We start from the raw sequence: 26,409 nt of genomic DNA, 5'->3' as shown, positions 1-26,409 counted from the left end.
TCTGACTCTCTGCCTGATTGTGATCTCACTGTCAAATAAATAAATAAAATCTTTAAAAAAAAAAAATCTTTAAAAAAGATCATTGCTGAGAAGTACAAAATGAGAGTGCTGTTGCTGACCCCAGTACACTTAGGTTGTTTTCTCAAAAGTTATGCTGATATTATATAAGTTGAAAGACAGGAGAAATTTTTTCTGTCTGTATAAATTAAAGGAATAGCTATTAATATGAGTAATTTTACCTATATAAAGGGTATATATTACTTCAGTACCATATGAAAATATACCTGAATATGCTTAGTATGTCAATTAGGTGTTTGGTTGAGTCACTCGGAGTACATTGCATCTCTTCTTGTTGCCATAGTTACTGTTGCCTTGTGGGGGTACATCCTGTATCATTTATGTCGTAGACTTTATTTATTAGCAGAGACAACAGTTTGTTCTGTTATTTACATGATTCTTCCCCATTCACTGTTTTCTTACTCTTTTCTTTAATGATTTGTTTTCTTTTCCTTGAATAATTTTACATGATGCCATTTTCCTTCAGATTTTAACTGCTAAGACTTCAGTGGTTTTGATTTGCAAATTATCAGATTATAAAATAATCATAAAGTAAATAATAAAATAACAGGTATTTCAGGAAACTGGAAACCAAACTAAAAAAAACAGAAGACAAGATGACTGAACTATTGTAGATAATAGCTATCCTGGTGACCTTTTTATTTTCTTTTGTTTTGCCTTTAGAAAGATGAGGCTTTAAAAATTTTTTCCCCCGGTGAACATAGATTTTAATTCATATACTTTATCTACTTTTTATTCTATAACTTTGAAAATCACACTCTTCAAAAAAAAAAAAACTTTTTTAGCAGTGGCATCAAATAATAGTTGTTTCTTTAATATGTCACTGTGATGGTGGTTGTAAGGATAGTAACAGATTCATCTGGCACTCACTTCCCATATCACAACACATTCATGTTTTTTGTCCCTTTTTTCCATCTAACGGTTGTGGTTACCATTTTACTTACTGTTCAGATAACAGAGGCCAAGGACAGGTGTCTTGTCCAAAGTCACACAGCTGGTAAATGACAGACTTGGAGCTTGGGTTTTCCTCCAGAGTCCACACCACCCTCGGAGCTGACTGGCTGTGTGTCCCCGTGGGAGGTGCGATTAGGAGGAAAGTTAGGAGAACTGACTTCAAGCCCAGCCTCACACTTGCTGCCTGATGCAGCTAAACCATTCAGACTGTGAGCCTTGGTTTCCTCACCTGTCAGATGGAAGGCATTTCTCTGCCTCACAAAGTAGTAGCTGACCAGATCAAAGGAGAGTTAATATGAAAGGGCATTAAAACAAGCACTATATATATTAAGGTATGACAAATACTTAGACATTTCTCTGTACGCTCATCAGAGGTGGATTAATAACACTTTTGGCTGAAACCCCTGCAGGGAACCTCGTGCCCAGCTGGGGTCCCAGGGCTGAATGTGTTCTAGACACCTTGTGATTTTACTTCCTCTCTGACCCTTGTTAAGTCTTCACTTAAACATAAAAGCAAACTTCTTCTGCAGAAACATGGAGGATTTTGCTTTTTGTTGAATAGATTGGCACTGAAGTCTGTGTCAAAAGCCATTTCAATGTCTCTGAGATTTTTACTCTATTTGTTGACAGGCCTTTTCTTAAGAAGAATGCCTTTCTGCTTGGTCAGAAATTTCTCCTCAGAGATGTCAGAACTGCTGTCTTACCTCTAATGCATTTTGTAGCCCAAGTCCTTTTTATTTCAAAGAAATTCAGACATATCTACCCAAAGCCATGCTTTAACACAAAATAGAGGGAAAAACCCAGGTGTTTTCAGCCTTGCTGGTGAACACACCTTTAGATAATCACCCTCTGGCCATTTGAAGAAGCAATTGCTTTCACAGTTCATATTGGTCTAATTAAAAAAGAAATGCTCTATTTTCAACTTTTTGAGGAACCTCCATACTGTTTTCCAGTACTGTTGGTAGGTGCACTGTTGGTGGGAATGCAAACTGGTAGAGCCACTCTGGAAAACAGCATGGAGGTTCCTCAAAAAGTTGAAAATAGAGCTACCTTATGACCTAGGAATTGCACTACTGGGTATTTACCCAAAGATACAAATGTAGTGATCAGAAGGGCCACATGCACCCCAATGTTTATAGCAGCAACGTCCACAATAGCCAAACTATGGAAAGAGCCTAGCTGTCCATCAACAGATGAATGGATAAAGAAGATGTGAGATATATATATATATATATACATATATGTATATACATATAATGGAATACTATGCAGCCATCAAAAAATACCCGAATCTTGTCATTTGCAATGATGTGGATGGAACTAGAGGGTATTATGATAAGTGAAATAAATCAATCAGAGAAAGACAATTATCATATGATCTCACTGGTATATGGAATTTGAGAAAAGAGACAATGGATCATAAGGGAAGGGAGGGAAAAATGCAACAAGATGAAACCAGAGAAGGAAACAAACCATAAGAGACTCTTAATCTCAGGAAACAAACTGAGGGTTGCTGGAGGGGAAGGGGATGTGAGGAGTGGGGTGTCTGGATGTTGGACATTGGGGAGGGTATATGTTGTGGTGAGCGCTGGGAAATGTCTGATGAATCACAGACCTGTATCCCTGAAACAAATAATACATTATATGTTAATAAAAAAAGAAAGAAATGCAAATGTGTGCATACAGGAAAGAGACTGAGAATAAAAGTTTAGTCATCTGTGTTTCATACATGTATCCTGAAGTATAGTGGAGAGATTCTTCCCTGAGGTCCTGAGACTCTTGGTTCAGTCACTAACTTTTTCTGTGGCATTGGATAACCCTCAGGGCACGTCTGTTAGAAGAGGGTTGCATTTGGCTAAATTGCAGGGGGTGGGGTTGTTTGTTTCTTCATTATGCTTATGTCAAAAGATTAATTTTTTTCACTTTTTTGAACTTAGGGGTTGGAGGATGAGTTGTTCAAATAATCTTCATTTGACTTGTTTTACTGTTTAACCTTAAAATTAAGACTCTTCCTGAAAGATCTTTCTAAATCACTACCCTAGAAGAAATTCTACATCTTGAACATGCTATCGGAGAAAGCTTTCTTTCAAATATACCTGCTCAAGCAATGGTCTTGGTGGTCATGGCAGTCTGGATTAAGCTGCTTAAAAGCCTGCACCTCTGTCCAGTGCATAATCACTTTTAAGCCCTGTGATTTGAGAGCTACTTAGCTATGAGTGAATTGACCATGTTGATCCCAGACATCATCTATCAGTACAAGTTAATCTTGGAAGAAATACCAAAATATTAGAAATTTTCCTTGAGGCTCCATTCTACCTAATCTCTATCTAGAGATTTCCTTAGAGAAGTTGCGGGACGTAAAATACTTTCTCTTTTCTGTATGTTTTGGGGTGATATAACTTTTCACCGAAAATAAGTGTGCAATTTGAGCTGCTTCTTCAGCAACAGACAGCATGAAAGTATCTAGTTATAGCATCTCATAGATTCCTGTGATAAAAGCTATTAAGTTCCTGTAAGGAGTTATGAAAGCAAGGAGTTTTCAAACTATATTTTGTGTCTTCCAGTGAATTCATTATCCAGTGGATAATCTAGAAGTAAAAAGATAAAAGCTGAGTTCCCAGGAGGGGAAGGAGGCTGGAGCCCACCCACTTGGTGCTGTCCCCTCACCATGTAAGGGCCCTGAGGCATTTCCACAGAACTGTTTTTGTGGTGCCAGAATCCCTCATCCATCTTGTGGCCGCTCAGCACATACTTTCTACACACCCAGCACAATTCTAGGCATGGAGGAGACCACAGTGAATGAGAACAGAGCTGGTCCCAGCTGTCACAGAGCACATGGTGTAATGAGGGTGACTAACACGAAGCCGTGGCAGGTTATGGCTGAGGTAAGTGCCAGAAAAGAGCAGCACAGGGGCCAGAGGGTCAGTGATGCTTCTCTGAGGAAGTGACTTCCTATCCACTTTTGAAGGGTGAGGAGACATAAAAACTGGACATCAGAGGAGGAGCAGGGGCAAACGTCAAGGAGAGAAAAGAAGGACGTTCACCGATTGTTTCCCTGAGCTGACAGTAGGAGTACCATGTGTGTTGTTTACTGAGATGCTCTGAACTGATAGTCTCAATGCTATGTTAAAGACCCTGTTTCTCACCCTGTTTTACCGAGAGGAAACCAAGGTATAGGAATTACATTGTGTACCCTGGGTCCTGCTGCCAAAGAGGACAGATCCAGTATTTGAACCCAGATCTTACTGCAGAGCCTACACCCTGGGCCACCACCCGACCCCTCTAACGTGAACAGACATTTCCAGGGACTAGAGTGATGGCTACGTGTGCCAACAGTCTGTTTGCCAAAATGACGGGTCAGGTGTCTCAGCCCATTACTTCTCCCACTGAGATGCGTGATGCTATAAAGATGGGGCGGTGAGAGGCTTCAGTGGGAGAGATGTGGTCACTAAATCGGCAAGCTCACGGGAGCACCAACAGCCTGTCTGCAAGGAAGGGAGTGAAGCAAGGAGCTTGAAGCATTCTCAGAAGAGAGGCAGTGTTTGCCAGCACGCCGGTCACACAGGCACGACGTGTGAGAAGGACCGAGCTTCACGGGGCCCAGTGAGTCGGACTCTGCAATAGCATTTGCTTGCCGTGATTCGTCTTCAGTCACCTTGCAGATAACAGTGAGTTCCTCTGCCCTTGTCATACACCGTGTGTAGATGTCGCTTAGTTATGCCCACTGGACTGGGACCTTGTCATCGGCCAGGAATTTTTGCTTATTGCTCTATCTCTGGGCCTGGCCTCGTGCCAGTCCTGCAGTGGACACTCAGGGCTGAATGAATTTTGTAGCATTTCTGGAACTGAGTCCCTTTTGCCCCTTTCTTTGTTGGTATTCCTTGCTTTATCAAATTTATATTTCAGCTGTGCAAGCGCTTGGCTTACTAATAAACATAAACAGATTACAAATGTCTTAACTACGTCAGCACACTGTGTTTTACAGAGCCAACACAGGCTGGGAATCTGTAAGACACCTCCTTATCCCTTTTAAAAATAGGAAGGCATAAGAGACCAGGGCAGGCTGATCACATGTTCCAACACTGGACTTGCTCCTCTGATATTAAATTTGTGGTTGAGAGTGTAAGTTGACAGAATGTTCTATTGGAAGTCTGTGAGTTGTAAATGGTTTCTGCCTGGCCATCCACTGGGCACTGTAGTTAGAGATATGTAGCATTCAATTTGCATAGCCCACTTCCGGGCTACTGCGGCACATTTTCCAGTTTGTTGATTTGTTCTTTCTTTAAAAACTAACAATGTCAGAATTCTTTATGCCCATTAGCCTACTTATTCACTGAATCTTGAAACAGAAGATTCTTCACTATTGGCAAAGTAAGAGCCCGCTATTTGCAAAACTTAAATTGAGATTCTCTTTTACCTCAGAAGGTTGGATGGGAAAAAATACATATGAATTTTCTAATTCTCTGCCCTTTCAGCTGCAGAGGTCAAGCAAGGATAGTTGACCTTTTTTGCCATTTGCTTAAATGTCTGGAAACTGGTATTTATCATTCCACAGGAGACATATAAAGTACAGTAAGCCCTGTTGTTCATGGTGACTAGTATCTGGCAGGGAGAAGGCACTGATCCATATTTATTATAATCCAGCATATTGATTAATCCAAGGTATTGATCTAAAATATGTTAACTTCTATATTCTGAAAATTGCAATTAATTTGATATTGAAAATACACTGAGCATATTTTATTGCTTTATGATTTTAAAAAATTCCACAGACTTCCTACACTTCTAAGTCATTGTTTTTTGTTTTAATTATTAACATATAATGTATTATTTGCCCCAAGGGTACAGGTCTGTGAATCATCAGGCTTATTTCACAGCACTCATCATAGCACATACCCTCCCCAGTGTTTATAACCCAGCCACCCTATCCCTACCCTCCCCAGAAGCCCTGTTGTTTTGTGAGATTAAGAGCCTCTTGTGGTTTGTTTCCCTCCTGATCCTATCTTGTTTCATTTTTTCCTTCCCTACCCCCCACAACCCCCCCCCCGCCCTGTCTCTCAAATTTCTCATAATAGAGATTACATGATAATTGTCTTTCACTGATTGACTTATTTCGCTCAGCATAATACCCTCCAGTTCCATCCACATCATTGCAAATGGCAAGATTTCATTTCTTTTGATGGCTGCATAGTATTCCATTGTACATATATACCACATCTTCTTTATCCATTCATCTGTTGATAGACATCTGGGCTCTTTCCATAGTTTGGCTATTGTTGACATTGCTGCTATAAATATTGGGATGCATGTGGCCCTTCGGATCACTACATTTGTATCTTTAGGGTAAATACCCAGTAGTGCAATTGCTGGGTCTTAGGGTAGCTCTATTTTCAACTCTTTGAGGAACCTCCATATGGTTTTCCAGAGTGCTGAGCCATTGTTTTAACATCAATTTAAATTACATTGATTGATGTGACAGTGCCAGTTAATAGAAATTTCCAATCGATAACACTCTTTCAGTACCTGTCTACATTCATAATTTTTTAACCAAATCATTAAAGAAAAAAATGCTTATGAAATTGAGTTAAAGGCAGTATTTTAGTCATTATTAAGAGTTTCTCTAAGTTCTTCACAAGTCTTTCGAACAACCTCCAATTGCTTTGCAAAGAGCTCCAAAAGAGACATTTTATAATTGAACAGTGAAATATTAGAGAAGCCACAAGGGAAGCCCATCAGTAATCAAGCACTGAGCTCAGTGGCCAAATATGCACCATCAGTGTTTAATGAGACAGAGTAGCTAACTGATTAGAAATATTGCAAGTCCCCACTGGTTCCTGGGATGTCTGCTCCCACAGCTACAACTGCACTTTCAATCGTTCCTTCTATCAACGCTCATCCTGAAAAGCCAGGAATTTGCAAAGCAACATACTGAAAGTCATTGCTAGTGAATAGGGTACTTATAATGCCCAGGTCCATTAACAAAGTGCGGCACCCCTCCAGACACTTCTCATTAGCACTGGTACTATGTCCTTCAGACACCCACCAAATGCAGGAGATTGGGTGGCGTCCCAGGGCAAAGGCCAGGGTCTCCATCAAAGTTACAGAATAAATTCCATCCACTGCTGAAATTTTCAAGAAATGGCTGAATTCACCCACTGAAGGAAATGCATCAGGATTTCTACCCAATTCCTTAATGAATGAGAATACAGATGCAGGCAGCAATGGCCTCGGTGCCATCTCCTGGCTCCAGGGTCTGAAGGGTTTAATCAGAATATTTCTGATTAAGATTAAGAGGGCAGCCAAATTAGATTGGCTCTGCATGTTTTTAACTGCTGTGGGATGAGGGCGCAGAAGACCCCTCTGCTGTGTGGGAGGCCAAGAAAGAGTCGTCAGATTGACTGGAGGGCTCTCACAGCTGACTGTGACACTCGAAGTGACTGCCACTATCACCTTCCAGGTCTCCCCAGAGACCTAGAGCAGGAGGAAAACCAATCTCACAGCACAGAAGGAGCCTCAATAGGTTTCCAACTTGTTCACATCACTTGCCTAGGATTATTTAATATGTACCATATTGAGAAAACATTTAAGAGTAAATCAATACATGTTCTGCAACAATATTTGCTTAACAATTTTTTTCCCATTATGAGCAGATCACCTACTAGGAAAAAAAATTATTTCCTTTATTTTCCCTCCTTCTGTCCAGAACACATGGCAGACCCATGTCATTGCCCTAAGAGGAAAAAAAAAACCTCCATTAAAAACCAGATGTTGTACACATTACAGCAGCAGCCCGTGGAGCTACTGGGGGACAAAACAGATCTTCAAATAGCAAGTCGGAGAGCTGCTCTGCCCACTGGATTCAGACAACATTTGCATTTTAGAAAATATTAGGCATTGATTTTGTTGAATTGCTTAAAATTAAATAATTTAGAAATTAATGTGTGCAGAGATTAATAATAGAGAGCACTACCATTTATAAAGACTAAGAAACCTTGTTCTTAAATTAGAAAAAATGTGCAAGGACATTATTAATATTTTTATGATTTTGAAGACTACAAGGTTAATTGCTTTTCACAGTGGTGAGACTAACTAGTCTTACAGAGTTTCTACCTAAAGGAAAAGGCTAAGACTAGATTAGCCAAGATTTTTTATGGTCCTAAAGAGTGTCTTTGACACACTATGGGGAAGTACAGACAAAAGAGGATTCAGTGAGAAGTTAGATTATACAGAATTCTTTTTCTAGAGGAAAAAAATGTACAGAGAATTAACATTGAACCCTTCCCTTGACCTCCAAAATTGCATCACTTTTTATAACATTTATTGAATAAAGTCCTGGCAAAGCACTTAGTAGTGATTTTTTTAAGTTTGGTCTCTTGATAAATGCTATACCAAATTGAGTAGCATGAGTGGTTAATTGCTTTTAGTACTCAAAATACTGTATTTACTGCCTTACCGAACTCACATCTATGTTTTGTGGCATTTTGCTAGCTCGTATCTTGACTGGTTAACAATTTTTATTAGCAAATGCAGAATGTAGTAGAATTGCATAGCTGTTCTGTGCAATTATAAATTGGGCTTATTGTGCAAAATTACTTTCCTGAAACCATTTTTATAACACAAATTGAAAAGTTCCTATTTTTGTTTTTGCTCCCTCTTTTCCCAAGAAATAATCAGAACAGTGGAGGAAGGAAGGATGCAGATATTCCTGAGCTGCAATTGTGGCTGCCAACCAGCTCTCTTATGGGCCAGCGGGTGCTCTGGGGGCTTCTCAAGACCCTCATTAAGTCTCCTGGGGAGGTGTAAGCTTAACTCACAGGAAGATCTATTGTCAAGACTTAAAAAAAAAAAAAATTAGGTAATCAGAAGCAAAGCCTTTTTGGTGATCTCTAGAAGCAAAATTATTCTTCTGATGAGCCACTCAAGGACTGGAAGGAGACTGGATGAAGGTGAAGGGTGCTCACTCTGTGGCAGGCACCAGCAGGTGCTTCTCTCTTCTGTTATCTTCTTTTCTTTACTATGGAGAAACAATAGTACATAACCTTTCCAGAGACACACAACCAATAAATGGCTGACTGGCATCAGCACCCAATTTTTGGTCGTTCACCATGAAGGTAGCATGATGGCCTGATGAGTAGCTTGGCAACAGAGGCTGGGGTCTCCTACCTATATTAAAACTGCATGAGGACCACTTTCCCTGAGTGCCAGTTTGAGACAAAATGAGATATGGATTGGCCAGCCCCACCATGAGACAAAATGAGAGACGGATTGGCAAGCCCCCACCACATTCATTTGCGGTCATAGCGTGAACATAGACTCAAATGAAAGATATGTGTTTTTTCATCAAAAGGTAACGAGTCGGTGAAGTGTTTTCACTCTCCTTCGGAGAAGTAGTGCCATGAGTCAATATTAGTCTTTTACTGCATTCTTAGAGGGACTTTTCTTAAAGTAGTTATCTGGGCACTTATATTCCAAGCACAATTCAGTACCTTGCCTAATCCAAGCATACCCTAAAAACAAAAGTAGTTATCAGTGACTGGTGCTCTTGAGAAAACAGCCATATTTAACTTTGATTCCGTGAAAGTAAATTACAAAATAATGAACCTACTAAGTGATCCTGATTCTTTTACTCTAAGATCAGCTGCTCAACAAACATTTTATGGAGTAATTACTGTGTGTCCAGCTCTATGAGTTTTCACACAGTCAACCTAATGGTAGCCAGTCCAAGTAGAGAAATACAGAAGCACATAATTTTTTAGTTAGCAAGCTATGGAAAATCTTGGTCATTGGAAATGAAGTTAAAACATTCATTGTTCTTCAATTTAACTCATAAACTTAGATCTCTGTTTGCACTGTGGTTAAGAGCATAAGAATTAGAATTCATTCGTGCATCCATTCATTGATCTATTTAATAACCATGTATAGATAGTTACTGTTAGATAAGCTCTGTATTAGACATTGGGGTATATTGCTTGCCAAAACCAGAAACAGACTACCTTCACTAAATATTACATTCTATCTGGGAAGATAGATTGAGCAAATGACCATATTTTTTAAAAAATATCAACCTGTACCTGTGGCAAGTGCTATAAAGAAGAATTTATGTGAGACTTTTTAAAAAGATTTTTATTTATTTATTTATCTGATAGGCGAGATCACAAGTAGTCAGAGAGGCAGACAAGAGAGAGAGAGGTGGAAGTAGGCTCCCTGCTGAGCAGAGAGCCAGACGCAGGGCTCAATCCCAGGACCCTGAGATCATGACCTGAGCCTAAGGCAGAAGCTTAAACCCACTGAGCCACCCAGGCACCCCTATGTGAGACTTTTAGGGGACTATTTATTATAAGAGGACTTGACAAAATTGAATGGAAATAATATGAGGTTTCTGAGAAAGAGACATTTGAGCTACAACAGAAGGGATGGACAATGTAATCATGAGGCACAGGGAAGAAAGAAGAAACATAGCAGCAGAGGGTAGTTGTACAAAAGCCTCATGAAACATCGGATAGTAGAGCATCAGGGACTAAGGGAAAGGATAGCTTGGATGGAGAGAAGGAATTGTTGTGAAGCTAACATGGTTCAGGATGAGCCTGGAGAAGTAGAGTCTGGTCTTTGTACTGAACACAATGGCAAGACATTGCTGGATTTAAAGCAGGGATTTAAATCCACAGTAAATTACAGGGAAGTGGGCAGAGTGGACATAGGCTGGTCAATTGGAAGACTAGAGGAGTTTCTAAGATAAAGGTGATAGCTCAGAGTTGCATGGTGATATGGAAGGAATGGAGAGAAGAGAATATATTCAAGATGTATTCAGAGGTAAATACCAAGAGGATATTGGGGATGTGAGACAGGGGATATTAAGGATGACTTGGGCAACTGAAGAACTGTAGTACCTTTCACTAAGGAAATTTGAAAATGACCAGGTTTGGGATTTGAGGGCAGTGGGGACAGGAGTGAGAATACTGAGTTAGGCTTGAATGCATGGAGTTTTGAAAAGTCTTTAAGAGAGCCAAGAGGAAATATCAGGTAGCAAGTATGTGGTCTGGAGCCAAAACTGGAGCTCAGAAGTGAAGTTTGGACTGGCGATTAACCTTTGTGGTAGTGTGCATGGAGTTGGTAATTGAACCCCTGGGTCCAGGTATAATCAATTAGGGAGAGGGTGTGAAGGTTCTTGGCCTTCCTAGAACCAAATATCAAGGAACTCTAACCCTTAAAGATTGGAATGAGTCATAGGGAGAGAGTGAATCATCTATTCAGAAGGTAGCAGAGGCAAGGACTGCTATGTCATGAACATCTAGAGAAAAGAATCTGTTAAGAACAAAGGAAGGATCTCAGCACTAAGCATGCTGAGCGGTCAAGTAAAATGAGGACTGAAAACTCTGTGTGGGCCTGAAAATAAATTATGTTGGATTGAGTGATGTCAAAGTCACTGAGGACATCAGTGAAAGCCATGGTAGAGCTAGGGTCAGATTCAAGTGACTGAGGAGAGAGTGGTAGGTGTAGACATGGAGACAGCCAGTAAGACAACTTATTCATGAAGGTCAGCTGAAAAGCTCAGGAGGGAGATAGGGTGAGACCTGGTAGCAGGTGGGGCATCTAGGAGGTTGGTGTATGTGTGTCTGTGTGTGTGTGTCTGTGTCTGTGTGTGTGTGTGTGTGTGTGAAATGAGAGGAGCTCAAGAGTGTTCTAGCATCAGAGGAAGGATCCTGTGAAGCAGGTTGAATTTGTACAAGATAGAGGGGCTCACTGAGGTCATAGCTTCTGAGAAGGCTCAAGAAGATGGGATTAGCCTCAGGTGGGCAGAGAGACCATTTCCACAGGTTCGGTTTTAGGGAAATGCAGGCAGTCCAGTTTGTGGCTTCTATTTTTTCTATAAAGTAGGCAACCAGATCATCTGCTGGAAGGGTTCAGAGATGGGCAGCAGGTCAGGGAGGTTTGCAGCAGTATTTGTGGAGAGTGGAAAAACAGATGAGCCAGGGCAGTGCCGTGGGGCCACTGGGTGGGTGACATTGAAGGCCCCCTTGCTTTGATGCTTGTGAATGTTTGGTAGGACCAGTCTGCCCTTACGATGCCTCCGCAGGCACAGAAAAAAGCAGTTAGGGACGTTCTTCTCAGACTGCTATCTTGGCCAGATGGTTGCAATGAGATGACAGAGAAATAAGGAAATGTGAAGTATTTGTAGGACATGAAAAAAATTTCCACTGCATCTGAGCAGACAGTGGAGGGAAGTGAAGAAAGAAGGCCAAGAGGTTGGGAGTAACTAGGGAATGAATCATTTGAAGGTCCCCATGAGGTCCAGCAGCTCATCAACCAGTTGGAAGCTGATGGGCGACAATGGTGGGTGTTGTCCTGGAAATCCCTGATGCTGCTCAACCCCAAGGCTTGCGGTTGCAGGACTCTGCATCTCCCCTGAGGCGTGACCCTGAACCCAGACATGCAGGTTCCACAGGCCTCGCCGGCAGGATGGATGGCCTGATGGATGGCCTTGACAGCTGAGGCCTCCTATTTCGGCCACAGGCAGGCCACATGTACAGACAGGGCAGCCCCCTTCACCTCCAAACCTCGGTTTGCTCATCAGGAAACTGGGGTTGGCCTTCTGTGGTTGTGAGCATTGAATGAGGTTGTGGTTAAACCACAACACCAAACCTGACTCTTGATTGGGAATGCACAAAAAGTGTCAGAAGCTGCTATCTGGCATTTCCTAGGCAGGCCACATGTTTCATTGTCATTATTGTTTTATTTTAACTCTTAAGAGTCAAGGGCAAAAAGACATTTTGGATTTTATAGAAACAGTGTGATTTGGAATGTGGCTATGATAAGATGTCCACGTACTCTTTCTTCCTCTGACGACTCCACCGAGAGTTGAGAGCCGCAGGTCAGCTGCAGGGGTGCCAGGGTGAGGGGTGAGCTGACCCGTAAACAGGGTGTCTTAGGTGCCTGCTGTCCTTGAGTGCCTCTCTTTTTCAGACTAGGACTAATTTAGGTTCACACCATAAATTGCAAGTGTCAGGTCCTGAGGAGTTAGGCCACTCAAAGGGCTCCTTGCCTCAAAAGAGATGTGAGTAAAAGGTTCACTCATTTAGGTTTATTTGTTTCTCTGTCACCCACAGTAAACAAAGTTGGGCCTGGGTCTTATTTATCTTTGAATATAGACAGTCATGTAGGTGCTCAGTAATTGCTTATTGCATGGAGTAGACTGATCCGTAAGGTTTTCAGTCCTGTAATGGATTAGGGCGGGGCTTCCCCTCACCTGAGCACTGCTTAGGCCTACACTTAGGGCCAGATAATTCTTTGTTGTTGGGGCTACCCGTGCATTGTGAGATATTTAACAGAATCCCTGGATTCTATTCACTTAATAAACTTAATTTTCAAAAAATCAGTCTGTAACAGTCCAAATCAAAGAAAGATGAAAAAGAAAGGATCTAGGGCACCTTTACTTCACCCATTAATTTGCCTTGGTTTAAGTGAGGGGGAAAACTTAAAAAGTGAAGGCTTTCTTTTAGCACATTCAGAAAAGGGGACAAAAAGTCATTAGGCAAAGATAAAGAGCCAACCCTGGCATTCAGATACGTAGCAGAGTATTTTTTAAAAGCAAGATAAATTTTTCCTTTTTCTTTTTCCTTCAATATTTTCATCACAACAGTGATCTTAGTTGGCTTGGGCTGCCATAACAAAAGAGTACACACTGGAGGCCAGAAGTCCCAAATCAAAGAGCCAGCGAGATAGTTTTCATCCTGAGTCCAGTTCTTGGCATGTTGGCAGCTGCCGTCTTGCTGTGTGCTCACATGATCATGACCTCTTCTTTGTGTGTGTGTAGGTGGGGGGAGATGCGGGAGAGAGGGGTGCAGCAAGACCATAAGCTCTCTGGCATCTCCTAATATATGGGCACTAATCCCATCACGAGGGCCCCACCTTCATAACCTAATCCAACCCTAATTACCTCCCAAAGTTCCCATCTCCAAATATCATCAGACTAGGTGTTAGAAATTCAAAAATGAATTTAAGAGGGGGACACAAACATGCAGTACCTAACATCTACTCAATAATAACATGCAGAAATGGGTGATAGAACTGTTCATTATTTATGAGGCAATGATTGTTTGACCAAAAGCTCTCTCAAATAATTTTTGCTGGCTCAGTAGAACGTAGGTATTTGTGTTGTCGATATCTTTCTGTCAGATACTCCTTCAATGTGGACACAATTGTAGCACCCATCTTTTATTTACTAATGTGCCCACTCCCTTCAGTGTATCTGTCTCTTAGAATTTCACCAAATCAAGGGAATAATCAAGAAATGATTTTAGTATCCTCTAGAATCATTTTTTAGTTTCTCTATTAAAACAATGTTTAAGTAACTTATTTTGATTTGCATTGGTTTTGGTTAAATCTCACTGTGACATAAATACGTAATATAGCAAAATTTCATTACAGCGAAAGTTATTTGTTAGCCCTTTGGTCCCATTATAATGAGATTAGAAAACCAGTGTGTTAATGCTGAAGAATTTACATTGATGAGAGCATGTAGGTTACATAAATCTATATTAAATACTGAGAAATAGGGAAGAGGTAATGATAAAACAAAAATGAGATATTTGGAATCATTTTAAAAATGCATTTTCTACTCTGGCAAATTCTATTTTTCCTTAGTGTGCAGATGGGTCTCTTCCCCTGGAGTAGCCACCTGTGACTATGACATACTCTTTGCATTTTCTTTACACAGAACCTTATTTTTCACAGATACTGAGAAGTAGAGTTTCTTGCTCCATCCTGGAATCCATCTTTCCCCCAAACCCAAGGAAATATTTGGAGTCTGTCTTAGACAAACGTCAGAGTTGGCTTCCCCAGTTGGGCAGGTGGTTCATGTCCTCTCTCCTGAACTAAGTGCAGTTATAAATGCTTCCTTTTTGCTGGATCTTTCCCATAATGGCTAAGACCGAATGAGATGCAGAAGCACAGTGTTTTTCACACGGTGCCCATTCTGCTGAAACTGACAGAGATAGAGGACAGTACGTACCTCCATATATACTTGCTCATCTGTCTTGTAAGTGTTCGTGTTCACGTCTTCCCCAGTGGCGATATGCTTTCTCTGGCAGCACTTCCCTCCACCCCACGTAGAGAGTTGTGTTATTTGTAGACTCACCAGCTCTGTAGATGCCTGTCACCAGGGCAGTGCCCAGGGAACTACGTCACACAGTATCTTTGAGCGGTGTTAACATTTGTTGCGGTGTGGTTTGCGTCAATCTCCAACCTGGGGAGAGTGAAGCCTACTGGCCAGGTCCAAAAGATAGACACAGTCAGTAAATTCAGTGTCCTTGTCCTTTTCTCTAATCACTGGACCAGAATGGTACACAGATGCTCCACTTATCCTAACTCGTTCCAGGTATCCTAACTCATTCCTGCCTATGGATATGAGTTATCTTACTCCTTATGTCTTTTCCACGTTCTTCTATCAACTCTTTCATCCCCGTGCCAACTATTCCTCTGGAGCCAATTTTTATTTCCCTGTCCTGCATAAAAACAGTGCTTTTATACATTAATTGAAGTACTATGCTGTCCTCATCTAAGAGACTGGGAGAGAGATGGGGGCTGAGGCAGGGGTGAGTTGCAGACTTGAATCTTTGGAGAACCAGGTATTTCCTAACATTGATCATTAAGCTTCCTCTGTATGATCTCAAATGGCATTGCATGGAGGTACAGAATAGTTTTCCAAACCATAATCCTTCAAGCCTTTGTGACCAGAGGCTACAGTTGGCTATGCAGTTGTACATGGTTGTTGTTACAGATCTGTGTTCTACCAGTTATTCATTTGCAAATGGCTTTGAAGTTGGTTGTTGTTACAGATCTGTGTTCTACCAGTTATTCATTTGCAAATGGCTTTGAAGTTGGGTGTAGAGAAATAACATCTCTTGTATATTCTCTGCCTCTCTGAAATGAGGTGAAAGAAGGGATTAATTTTCTCAAGAGCACAGGAACACCATGTTCATGGTTCTTTTATGCTCCTTGGAAACCGGTGGATCAGCTTGCAAAAGTCCCTTAAATTGACACTAAAATAATGCTTCATCATCACCCTGGTCCTATGGGGAGGAAAGCGCAACTCAGAAAAACACCTGGGCTTGAAACTCGGGTCCCATGAGTCTTTTCTCTGTGATCACAAACTCATTTCCTAGCAAGTAACAATTGGATTGAGTAAGTATTTTAATGGGTCCATCCAGTGAAAGAGGAACTATGTAACTGAAACCCTCGAACCAGCTAGGTAAAGAGAAACATGAGATGGTAGAAATACTGGGTTTGGTAGTGCCTTGAGTAATTCACAGCACTATGCTGTTTGTATTTATAAAGGAAAAATACCATTGGGTTTGATTTAGCTGTCTGGCTGTTTATGATTTATTTAGGTCAGTTGCAGTGTGTTCTGTGTTCATATGCCTGTTTTTAAATGTTTTACATGTTATTATAAGAGATTTTTAATTGCAAATTGCAGTGAAATTTCAAACCAGAAAATTCTTAGAAAACTAATGAAATAAGAAAAAATCAGGATAGCAGTAAATAAGACAATTTTGAAACAGTTTATTTGGCAAAATTTGAAGTGGAGAGCAAAGGCAAATATAATAAGACTGCTTGAAAAAGTTGATTGGCTAAATTTAATCACCCTTGAGACTCTGGAATCAAAAAGATATTTTTTTCTTTTTTTTTTTTTTCCCTCTCTTCTCTGCAGTAAACTTGTAATGCTCCAACTGATGTTAGAAACACACAAAAATTTGAGAAGGGAGGCCTGCTAAACCAAAAGTGAATTAGTATTGCCTCTTTCCCCCATAAAAACCTCTTCCTTCTGAACACAGGAATACTTCATTTGTTTTTAGTAAACCCAATACTTCATTTGTTTTTAGTAAACGATAAAAACTGATACTTGATAAACAGTCAGAAAATGTACATACGCATGTGTTCTGCCTACTTTCATTTAACGATGTAAGTCTCCCAGACTTGGCTTTTTGCTAGCTACTGGATCTATCAGCCAGATCTTTAGAAAGCTAAAAAGCATATTCTTGATTTTTAATAGGCATAACATGTGCAGATACAAAGTTCAAAATGTATAAAGGGGTACCCAGTGGAAACCAAGTCCTGTTCCTGTGCTTCCCTCCCCAGGGTAATCACTCTGACCCTCTTCCTGTCATCTCTCCAGAGAGAGCGCTCTACATACTTACATGTGTGTTGTGTGCTTATACACGTGATGGCATGCTGTATGTATTGTTAAGGACTTCCCTCTCATTTAGCAATAAAACGTAGTAGATGGTTCATATTAGTACATATGGCACTGCCTCACCCTTTTTTACTGTGTGACTGTATTATAATTTATTTGACTGGTTCCCTGTCAGCAGCCGTTAAGGTGGTTTTTAATGTTTGCGATGTAAAGAACGCTTAGCAGAGTGGTCTACATCCATCATTTTACAGTTCTGGGAGTCTATAGAAGAGATTCTGGAAGTGGAGTTGCTGGTCAGTAGGGGTGTGCCTCTTTGATATTGCCACACTCTGCTCCGTAAAACCTAGACCCGTACGCTCCCTCTGACACTGTCTGAGAAGGCCTCTCTTGGCATATAGTATATGGGGAAATGTGTTTGTCCACTCTAATCAAATAGGCTTAAAAATAATATTAAGAGTGAGAGTGAGCATATTTTGTTTCGAATTGTTTGTATTCATTTTTCTGTGAACACTCGTTTAAATCCTGTTTCTGTTTTTCTTTTTAGTTGTGGCTCTGTGTGTATATATAAGGAAATTAGCCATTTTTCTGTATTGCAAATTGTAACTACTATTTTTCAGTTTATCATTGGTTTTGGACTTGCTAATAGCACTTTTTATGGCTTTTAAAATTTTTTATTCAAGTATATCAATATTTTCCTTTGTGACTTCTAAATTTATATCACATTAAGGGGCTTTTGTTTCCTTAGAAAGAAATCTACCATGGTTTCTTGTCATTTTACTGCTTTTTCTTTTTCACGCTTTCTTTTTTTTTTTAACTTGGGAGTATTGTTTCATTTGGAATTTATATCTGTGTCAGGTGTGAGATAGAGATTTAACTTTCCTTTCCCTTAGCTCCCTGTCCAGATGTCCCTACTCCCCTGGTTGAATGGGAGATCTTTTCCCCAACGGCTCAAAATCCACCTTTATCATGTGTCAGATTCCCTTATGTGTTTTAGTTTATTTGCATTGATCTTCCTGTCTTCTCATGTGTTAGTACCACACAGGTGATTTATTTGCTCTAGCTTTATACAAGATCTTAAAATCTAAATAGCAACTTTGTCTCTGTTAACACTCTTCCTTTTCAGAAGTTCCCCAGCTACTCTCCACTTACTCTTTTTTCCAAATGAACTTTAGTATCAGTTTTTCTGGTACAAAAACAAAATCCTATTAGTAATCTTACTGCGATCATATTAAATTCATTATTTAACTTTGAATTTGCTTCTTTATGGAGCTAAACATAATAAGCCTTTCCCTGCTCAGATATTTCCTGCTTCTTGATAGTGTTTTTAGTTTCCTTATGTGGAAATCACAGCCCTCTCATGAAATTTATTCCTAAACTTTTTAATATTTTCATTGCTACAGCGGATGGAATCATTTCTTCCTCAATGTCCTCTAGCTAGTATTACTTGTATGTAAAACAGTCAATTTCAATCTGTTAATTTCCACCTCACCACTGGGTCATTTTTTTCTTCTTATGTGTAGCTTTTCCATGGAATTGTTTTGTGTTTTCTAGGTAAATGAATGTGTCATCTACAAATAATGATCATTTTACTGATAGAAAGCTGTTTATTCTCATTTTTTCTTTACTGAAGTAGCCTCATGACTTTTAGACCATATACCTAAGCATTCTCTCTGGCAAGAAAGAGGGGGTTTTCTGAGACAGCAGACCTATGTCTCCCATATGACCAACAAGAACCCCTCCACTGCTTACACGTAATTAATTCTACCTGTGCTTTTATTGTGATTTTTGTTTGATTAGTCCCTTACTTGCTGAAATAAATTACAATAATTCATTGCTCATATTTGTTTAATAGTAAAGAACATGGAATAAGATGTGGTCATAGCTTCAATAATTTAAACTTTGATTTTATTGGTGTCCTTACAAATTCTGTTTAACATTCAAAGAGAAAAAAATGTTTAAGTTGCCAAAGTTTAAAATTACCCAGTTAAAAATGTATGGAGTGTTATTTTAATACTGAGCATGTTCTACTGTCGTCTCATTATCTGAAAACTGGCAATCTTGTAAGGAGCCAAATAGTTTCTTTTCTTTATAACTGCTGTCGTGGTGGTCTCCAGTGTCAGAATTCTCGTAGGTCTCATCTGCACGGACATTGCCCGCCCACTAGCAGGCATGCAAATCACTTCAGATTCTTTCTTGCGAGAGGATTGATCATCTTAGTTTTACTGTGGTTAAATTTAACATAGGGTGAGGAAGCCATGTAAGAAGTTATGGATAGAATCTTAGCTCAGAAACCAGTTTTTGTGCAGGCATTGGCAAATCATTTAACCTCTCTACTTTGAAATTTTCAATTTTTTGAATGTAAATATCATTAGTCAATTAATTGACATTTAATATTAACATAACTCTTTTTAAAAATATTTATTCAAGAAAGGGAGAATGAGCAGGGTGGGAGGGGCAGAGAGAGAGGGAGAAGCAAACTCCCCTCTGAGCAGGGAACCCTACAGAGGATCATGACCTAAGCCAAAGGCAGACGCTTAACCACCTGAACCACCCAGGCACCCCTAATATTAGCAAAATTATTAGTAGACCAGTCAACTTCTTGTGTCTGTAATCATACTACTACATGAACACAGGGTTCTTGTCTCACGGAATCGAAGAGTGAATCTTGTGGACAAAGGAGAGTGAGCAAAGCTATAGGGTTTATTAAGCAAGGATCCAGAAAAAGCTCTCAGAAGTGAGAGAGGTCACGAATAGGTTGCCACTGAGGGCTTTTAGTGGCAGTCTTTTATTGAGAACTGACTGGGAATCTCATGGCCTTGAGTATCTTATGCTGTCTTGGTTTAAGTGTGAACTATTGATAATACCCTTAATGACTTAATTCTTTGAGGTGTGGCCATTTTTTATAATACAATGTAGCCGCCAAAGAAAAATACTCCCTAACATTCAAGGCTACATGGTCTGTTTCCTTAATCTTGTTCACGCTGGCTTCGCGCTTCTGCCTGCCAGGATAGTTTTAGAGCCCAGCCAGGGGCCCCTTATCTCCCCCTGCCTATACTTTAATGCTATTCTTATTCAGTCCTCTGTAGTTGTTATTATGGGTCCTCATTAAAGTGCCCTTTGCATTGATACTGTTATACACTGTGGTTGTTCTGATCCCAATATGGTATTTTAGCTGTGGAAACTGGGTAGGTTTTCATGTTCTTTTGGCAGATTGAAGGAGCAGCTGGGATAGAACCCACAACCTTAGGTTTTTCATAAGCTGCTGCCTCTAGCAGACCATAAATCCATCCATCACCTCCCTGAAGTTTGCCTACCACTTTCTCAGAAAGTAAAGAATTAATGCTTACCTCTTTCAAACGTCATCGTAAATGGGAAATGGCACATAATGTAAGTTAAGAAGACCTAGCAATAAGACACTGGCATCAAAATCTCTGTGAAAGCTTATAAGATATTTTAATTAAGCGAAGTGACTCTATTTAAAATAATAGTCAATGGGGGCAATGACCCCACTTTCCTTTAAATTATATATACAACATCTTTTTCTTTCCTCTAATCTGCATTTGACTAAAGACTAGATAAAAGTGAGTAAGACTTGGAAAAAGTCCATTGCAGAAAGAGCCAATAAAAAAAAAAAAAAAGCCACATGAAAGAGGTCAGTAAGAGCGTGATGAATCTATGCACTTCCTAAATTCTTGTTTATCTGCCACTGACATAATGTAAGTGATGCTATGTGACCAACAGTTGTTATCCTACCAGACATCAGAGAGATGATAGGCAAAATACCCACCAACACAGTGAAACATGGAGTAGGGATCTGGGAACTACACAAAGTAACAGATTTGTGAAAGTAAAAGGGAGTAAATTTCAGAAACAGCAAAAACTGGAGCTTACTCATTCACAAATGGGCTAACCCGACACCAACAGCCTGGAAAGATCCAGACTTGTCTTCAGGTTATGGTTCGTTTTGAAAGGTCAGATGAAGCTTGGGTTTCATTGGATAGGTGAGGACTATGGGGTAAGGGATAGGAAAGTTCATGCTCTATCTGAATTTAGAGACCCCCCCCCCAGAGGCAATGGGTACACTCTTCTCAACCTAGGAGCTGTGGCTTATAAGTATATGCTTGTCACATTTACCTGGAAGATCAATGCTGTAGATAGCCAGTGGATGCTTAGCTAAGTATTCTGAAATGTTCTGGAATGTTCTGGAATGTCATTTTTTCAGGATTTTGTGGCCGCCAGAACCAAACCAGAATCCTTGCTTTCTAATGCCCTCCATGTTGCTGAGGCATTTGGGGGATCCCATGTAAGTATGATCACCCTGAGGGAGAGAAGTGGTATTGATGGGCATTCATAAGTAAGCAGGGAAAAGAAAAGAACCTGCTTTGAAGAGAGGAATAGAAATTATTTTTAAACACCCTCTGTGACTATTTAGCTAAATGCGGGAGGCGTCCTGAACTTTATTTTCAAGTATGTGACCTTTTCACAATCATAAACTGCATACTGGAATGTGCCAAAATGTGCAGTAGTTTTAATTAGCCACCCTATTGTGTAAAACCACCAACCAAGCTGAATATGAGGTTTTGTTTTTTTTTTAAATGCCCATTGATTTGAGTAATTAGAAAAAGGGAGTCATTGTAAGCAACATTCTTCAGTTGAGTTTATCCTGGCCTTTTTAATTTAAACTAGAGTAGGACAAAAAAAAAAAAAAATGTAAATTACACTATCTGGTTACATTTATTAGTTCAGAAAAATGAATATGGCCAGCACTAATTAATTAGCAGAGGGACTATTTCTGTGATGGCATCTTTCAGCTAGCACACGTTAGAGGGGAAAAAGTATGTGGTTTATGTTATTTTGTTTCTGTCGGCTCTAGCAAAGCAGTATCCTGGAATATATTAGCAAATAACAATGACAGATTCATTTTGTATTTTGTGCCCCGAAAAACCATTTATATAAATGTAAATTCTGTATTTGTAATATAAAAATAGCTGGAAATTGCCATCTTCTGAGTGTTTCAGAGAGATGGCAAGAGAGGAGAAGTTAGGAACCCCCAGTTGCATGGAGATTATTAACTCTTTTAATAAAACGTATGGTAATACCCTCATTTCATTGAATTCCAATAGATGTCCATCTAGCCTTCAAAATAAATAATTACAGTGGTCATGAACATTGCAAAAGAGTACGGTCAGATAAGAAACCAGAAGACACTCTTAATATTAGGAAACAAACTGACAGTTGCTGGAGGGTTGCTGGGGTAGGGGAGGGGGATAGGAGGATGGGGTAATTGGTGATGGACATTGGGGAGGCCATGTGTTGTAATGAGCACTGAGCATTATATGACTGATGAATCACAGACCTGAAACAAATAATACATTATTATATGTTAATTAATTGAATTTAAATTTCAAAAAATATTTTAAAAAGAAACAAGGAGGAACTTGCAAGAGAATTGTAACAATGGTAATTTTATATAAATGAGAAATTGAGAGTTTCTCATTGTAAATCTGTGGTATGCAAAATACCAATACAACAAAAAGTAGAAATAGAAACTATTAAGAAAATATTATTTATGGATAGCTTTTTAGAGATATGTCTATTGCATAAAGTGGGGTACATTTATTTTTAATCTCAATGTGACTTTTTCCAGTATGGGAACTGTGATATAAATAAGCCACACTCGTAGATTTTTAAAACAAGACTAACAGACTTGTTTTTTAAAAAGTGTGGTCACTATGTATTCGCATTGGCATTGTGCAGGAATAGAAAGCATATTGGGTTCAAATCATTAGTCTGCCCCTTTTAAACTTGGGCAGGTTTCTTAACCTCTCTGAGCCTTAATTTTTACTTGGAAAGTAAGGGATAATCATACTCCCCAATGTGACTGAGGACCAGTGAGATGACGTGGGTGACGTACGGCCCAGCACTAGGTAAATTGTTTGTTATTATCCTTCTTTATGAAAATGGCTTTTAGTTAAAATTACTTTAAACACTTCTTCCAAGGACTTTCAACAGATTACTACCCCTTCCTTCCCCCATCCCCGCCTCATATTTAATTGTTTCCCACAATACCTTTCATGAGGCTTGGCAAAAGGTGGTACTTAATAAATGCTGGTAGTGAGTTGAGCCATTTAATACTAATTAATTTACTTTTTCCTCGTTTAAAGTATATGTGAAGTAGAGGCTAAATATTTCCCTAAGAAATCAGCCATTTCTATGCCATCAGCCTGCATTTTCCACCGGAATCTTCTGCACTCTATCAAAAGTAAAATGAAGCTGACACCTTCTGTAGATTTTTACTTTCTTTTCCATTTGAGGTTGGAAGACTATAAAAAAAAAAAAATAGAGCTTCCTTTTATCTTTCTGCAAATCTTGAATCAGTGCATTCAAATGCAAAGACCATTTTCCACTTTTCTCATTTTTTCCAGTTTTTATTGTCATCCCTGAAGCTAATCAGAGCACCTGTTCCAGTGTATGCTCTTGCACAGAAGTCAGTATGTCTAGCCACAAAAGTGATTGCTTTTAGACTCTTAGTATAGCCACAGCTTTACCAGGAACAGGAAGAGGAGAGTGCCCAGGAGAGTGGCCTTACATGCCTGGAGCCCTGACCACCCCCAGGCTCACCCTGAAAGGGTTTAGCTCCTATAATCTCGCTGAATCCTCACCAGCATCCCAGATGCCCTGGTTTTGTCGGGGAGTAACCAGAAGCCTGAGGGTACTGGCAAGTTGAGGCATGGTCACCGGCTTGGAAATGAGGGTGACAAGAATCACACAGAGCAGAGTGACTCAGGAGTCACTGTTGTACATGGCTGCCTGTGGGGAGTGACAGCTGTGCTCTCCAGACAGAACACGTGCGTGTTCAGTGATACACGTGGAGTTAGTTGAAGTGAAGAACAGTAGAGCATTGTGAAATGCACAAACTCTGGGTCTGACTCCAAACTTTGTGTAGCATAGTGACCCTCGGCCAGACCTCTTCATCTCCTGGTCCTTCATTTCTGCAAAGCAACAAAAGATGATAGTGCCTACCCTCCAGCGATGGCATTGGGCTTCCTTGTGATAATTCATAGAACGCGGGAAGCTTAGGGCATGGCACATGAATGGACAATGAGGTTGTAAAGATAGATTTTTAGAGAGCTTGTGAGCAATGATCAAGAGTTTCAGCTGTCATCTGTTGACAGTAGGCATCACTGGAAGTTTATAAACTTGTCCAGGAGGCACATGATCAGACCTGTGTTTTGGAGTGAAGAGTTTGAAGGCATCATGCAGGATTAATGGGTGAGAGACCAGTAGCATGGACATGTGGTCAGAGGCTTTCCTGTGGTCTAGGCAGGAGAGAGTGAAGCTTTGAAATAGGACAGGGTGACAGAAATGGGTGAGCAGACCCTAGATATGGCAGAAGATGACTTGAAGGAAGGGGTTGAGTTCAGGTTAATAGAGGGGAAAAGAAATAGAGTAGTTACACATGACCTTGAGGGCTCTACTAACCTGATGTTGTATGGCTGTGATGTTATTCACCAAAAGCGGGGAATATTAAATGAAAAATAGATTTTATGGTGAAAATAGTAAGGCTAGTTTGGGACATGCTGAATTTTAGGTGACCTACCAAAAAAGTCCTGAGAGAAAATGTCTATCAGAAATTGGCTTGGGTTCAGAAGTTACATCTGATATGGACCAACATTTGGGAATTACAGAGGGGATGGCAGAGGTAAACCAGGGAGTGAATGACTACCAGTTCTGCTGATTCCTCTTTAGCAAAATAACCATCATGATGGGGCTTCTAGGGGGCGCTCAGTAAATCTTTGTGGCAGGAAGGCAGGAGTAAGATGTAGGAAGGGAATGGCTTCAGAGAGAGAGTAGAGCTCAAAGAAAGGGCCAAGGAGAGCAGAGGAAAGTGGGGTAGGGAGGGAGAGCCAGCAGAGGAGGCTGAGAAACAGAATTTACAGGAGAACCGGGGACATGATCTCCTTCCTAGCCATTTGTCTGTATTGAATAAGATTTTACCGATACCCTAAAGCTGAGTGTTTTGCCCTTTGTTCACGCCTCAGAAGTAGTCTGAATACTGCTATTTAGTCACTTCAGTGCAGGGAGCACCATGAAAGGCAGGATCTCCTCCACTGGAGAGCAGCTCCTGCTCCAGGCAACAAAAGGGAACAGGCACTGTAAGGACAGACTGTGTCTTTGAAAATAGTGACTCATGGTCCTAGCTCTTTGTCTCCTTCAGTCTCTTTTTCCATTGTCCCTTTCTGATTTGTTCAAGCGTCATTCTCACCTGCGGATAGATCTGTTGGCAGCATCTCCTACAGCTACATGGAAATACACTGAATGTAAGAAACGAACTCGAGTTTCACCATGCTCTGGATTTCAATGAGACTTGGGTTCCAGATGTGCCTTTGCCACCAAGGAGCTCCTCAGCCCACAGCAGGCTAGCATCTACTGTCCTCAGGGCCCTGGCACTGCCCCTCCTCGAGGTGAACACTGGCCTCCTTCTTGAAAAATCCTTCTTGAAACCTTCTTGAAAAATCCCACTCTGGCGTCCTAGATATCACACCATTCTGGACTTTCTTCACTCTGGCCTCTCCTTTCTCCGGGTTCTTTGCTGCCTCCTTTTACCCTATTTGACTTTAAATGTGGTTCCATGGAGCTCTGTTCTCCACCAGTCTCTGGGTAATCTCATTCAGTCTCATGGCTGTTAACTTCCCAAGTTCTCTCTCTGGCTCCTGTCCTGCTCATGACCTCCACCAGCTTAATGAGCACATCTGGTCCAGATGAAGGAAGCCAGCCCACAACTAAACTCAATATCTTCTCCTCTACATCTAAAACTGGCTCCACTGTCTATCCAATTGCCCAAGCTGTAAACCTAGGATCTCCCTTGCCTTCTCTCGTTCACTAATCACATATATCCAGTTAGAAACCAGACCCATTGCCTCTGCACTCAGAGTCTTCCCTCCATGCACACTGGCACTGTCCTGAGCCAGCCACTGGCTTCTCAGCTCCACTACCAGACTGTGTCTTCTTACCTGGTCTTCCTGCCTCTCTGCTTATACCCCCACATTTCATTCTCTCCTTTGTCATTAAAATGACTTTCAAGTCCAATCATGTCACTTAGTGCTTAAGGCCCTTTCGCAGCCTTTCTAGTGGCCCCAGAATAATAAGCTTTCAAGTCCCTTCATGGTCTGGTCCTTGCTCACATC

The 26,409-nt window shown here is 40.5% G+C and overlaps 1 protein-coding gene across 5 annotated transcripts in view; it reads left to right on the top strand.

Moving 5' to 3' along the window:
• L3MBTL4 (L3MBTL histone methyl-lysine binding protein 4) overlaps positions 1 to 26,409 on the top strand; it is a 453,724-nt gene that overhangs the window by 366,624 nt on the left and 60,691 nt on the right. The window contains exon 18 of one of the 5 annotated variants that reach the window (XM_032309588.1): positions 8,697 to 9,879. The exons of the other annotated variants lie outside the window; for them this stretch is intronic. Coding sequence (XP_032165479.1) covers positions 8,697 to 8,887 — 191 coding nt within the window. The 3' untranslated portion in view covers positions 8,888 to 9,879. Of the gene's footprint in view, positions 1 to 8,696; positions 9,880 to 26,409 lie in introns of those variants that run through there. 5 annotated transcript variants of the gene reach the window in all.

The sequence above is a fragment of the Mustela erminea genome, chromosome 13, assembly GCF_009829155.1.
Source record: "Mustela erminea isolate mMusErm1 chromosome 13, mMusErm1.Pri, whole genome shotgun sequence".
NCBI classification, from domain to species: domain Eukaryota; kingdom Metazoa; phylum Chordata; class Mammalia; order Carnivora; family Mustelidae; genus Mustela; species Mustela erminea.
This window is presented reverse-complemented; position numbering and strand designations above follow the sequence as displayed.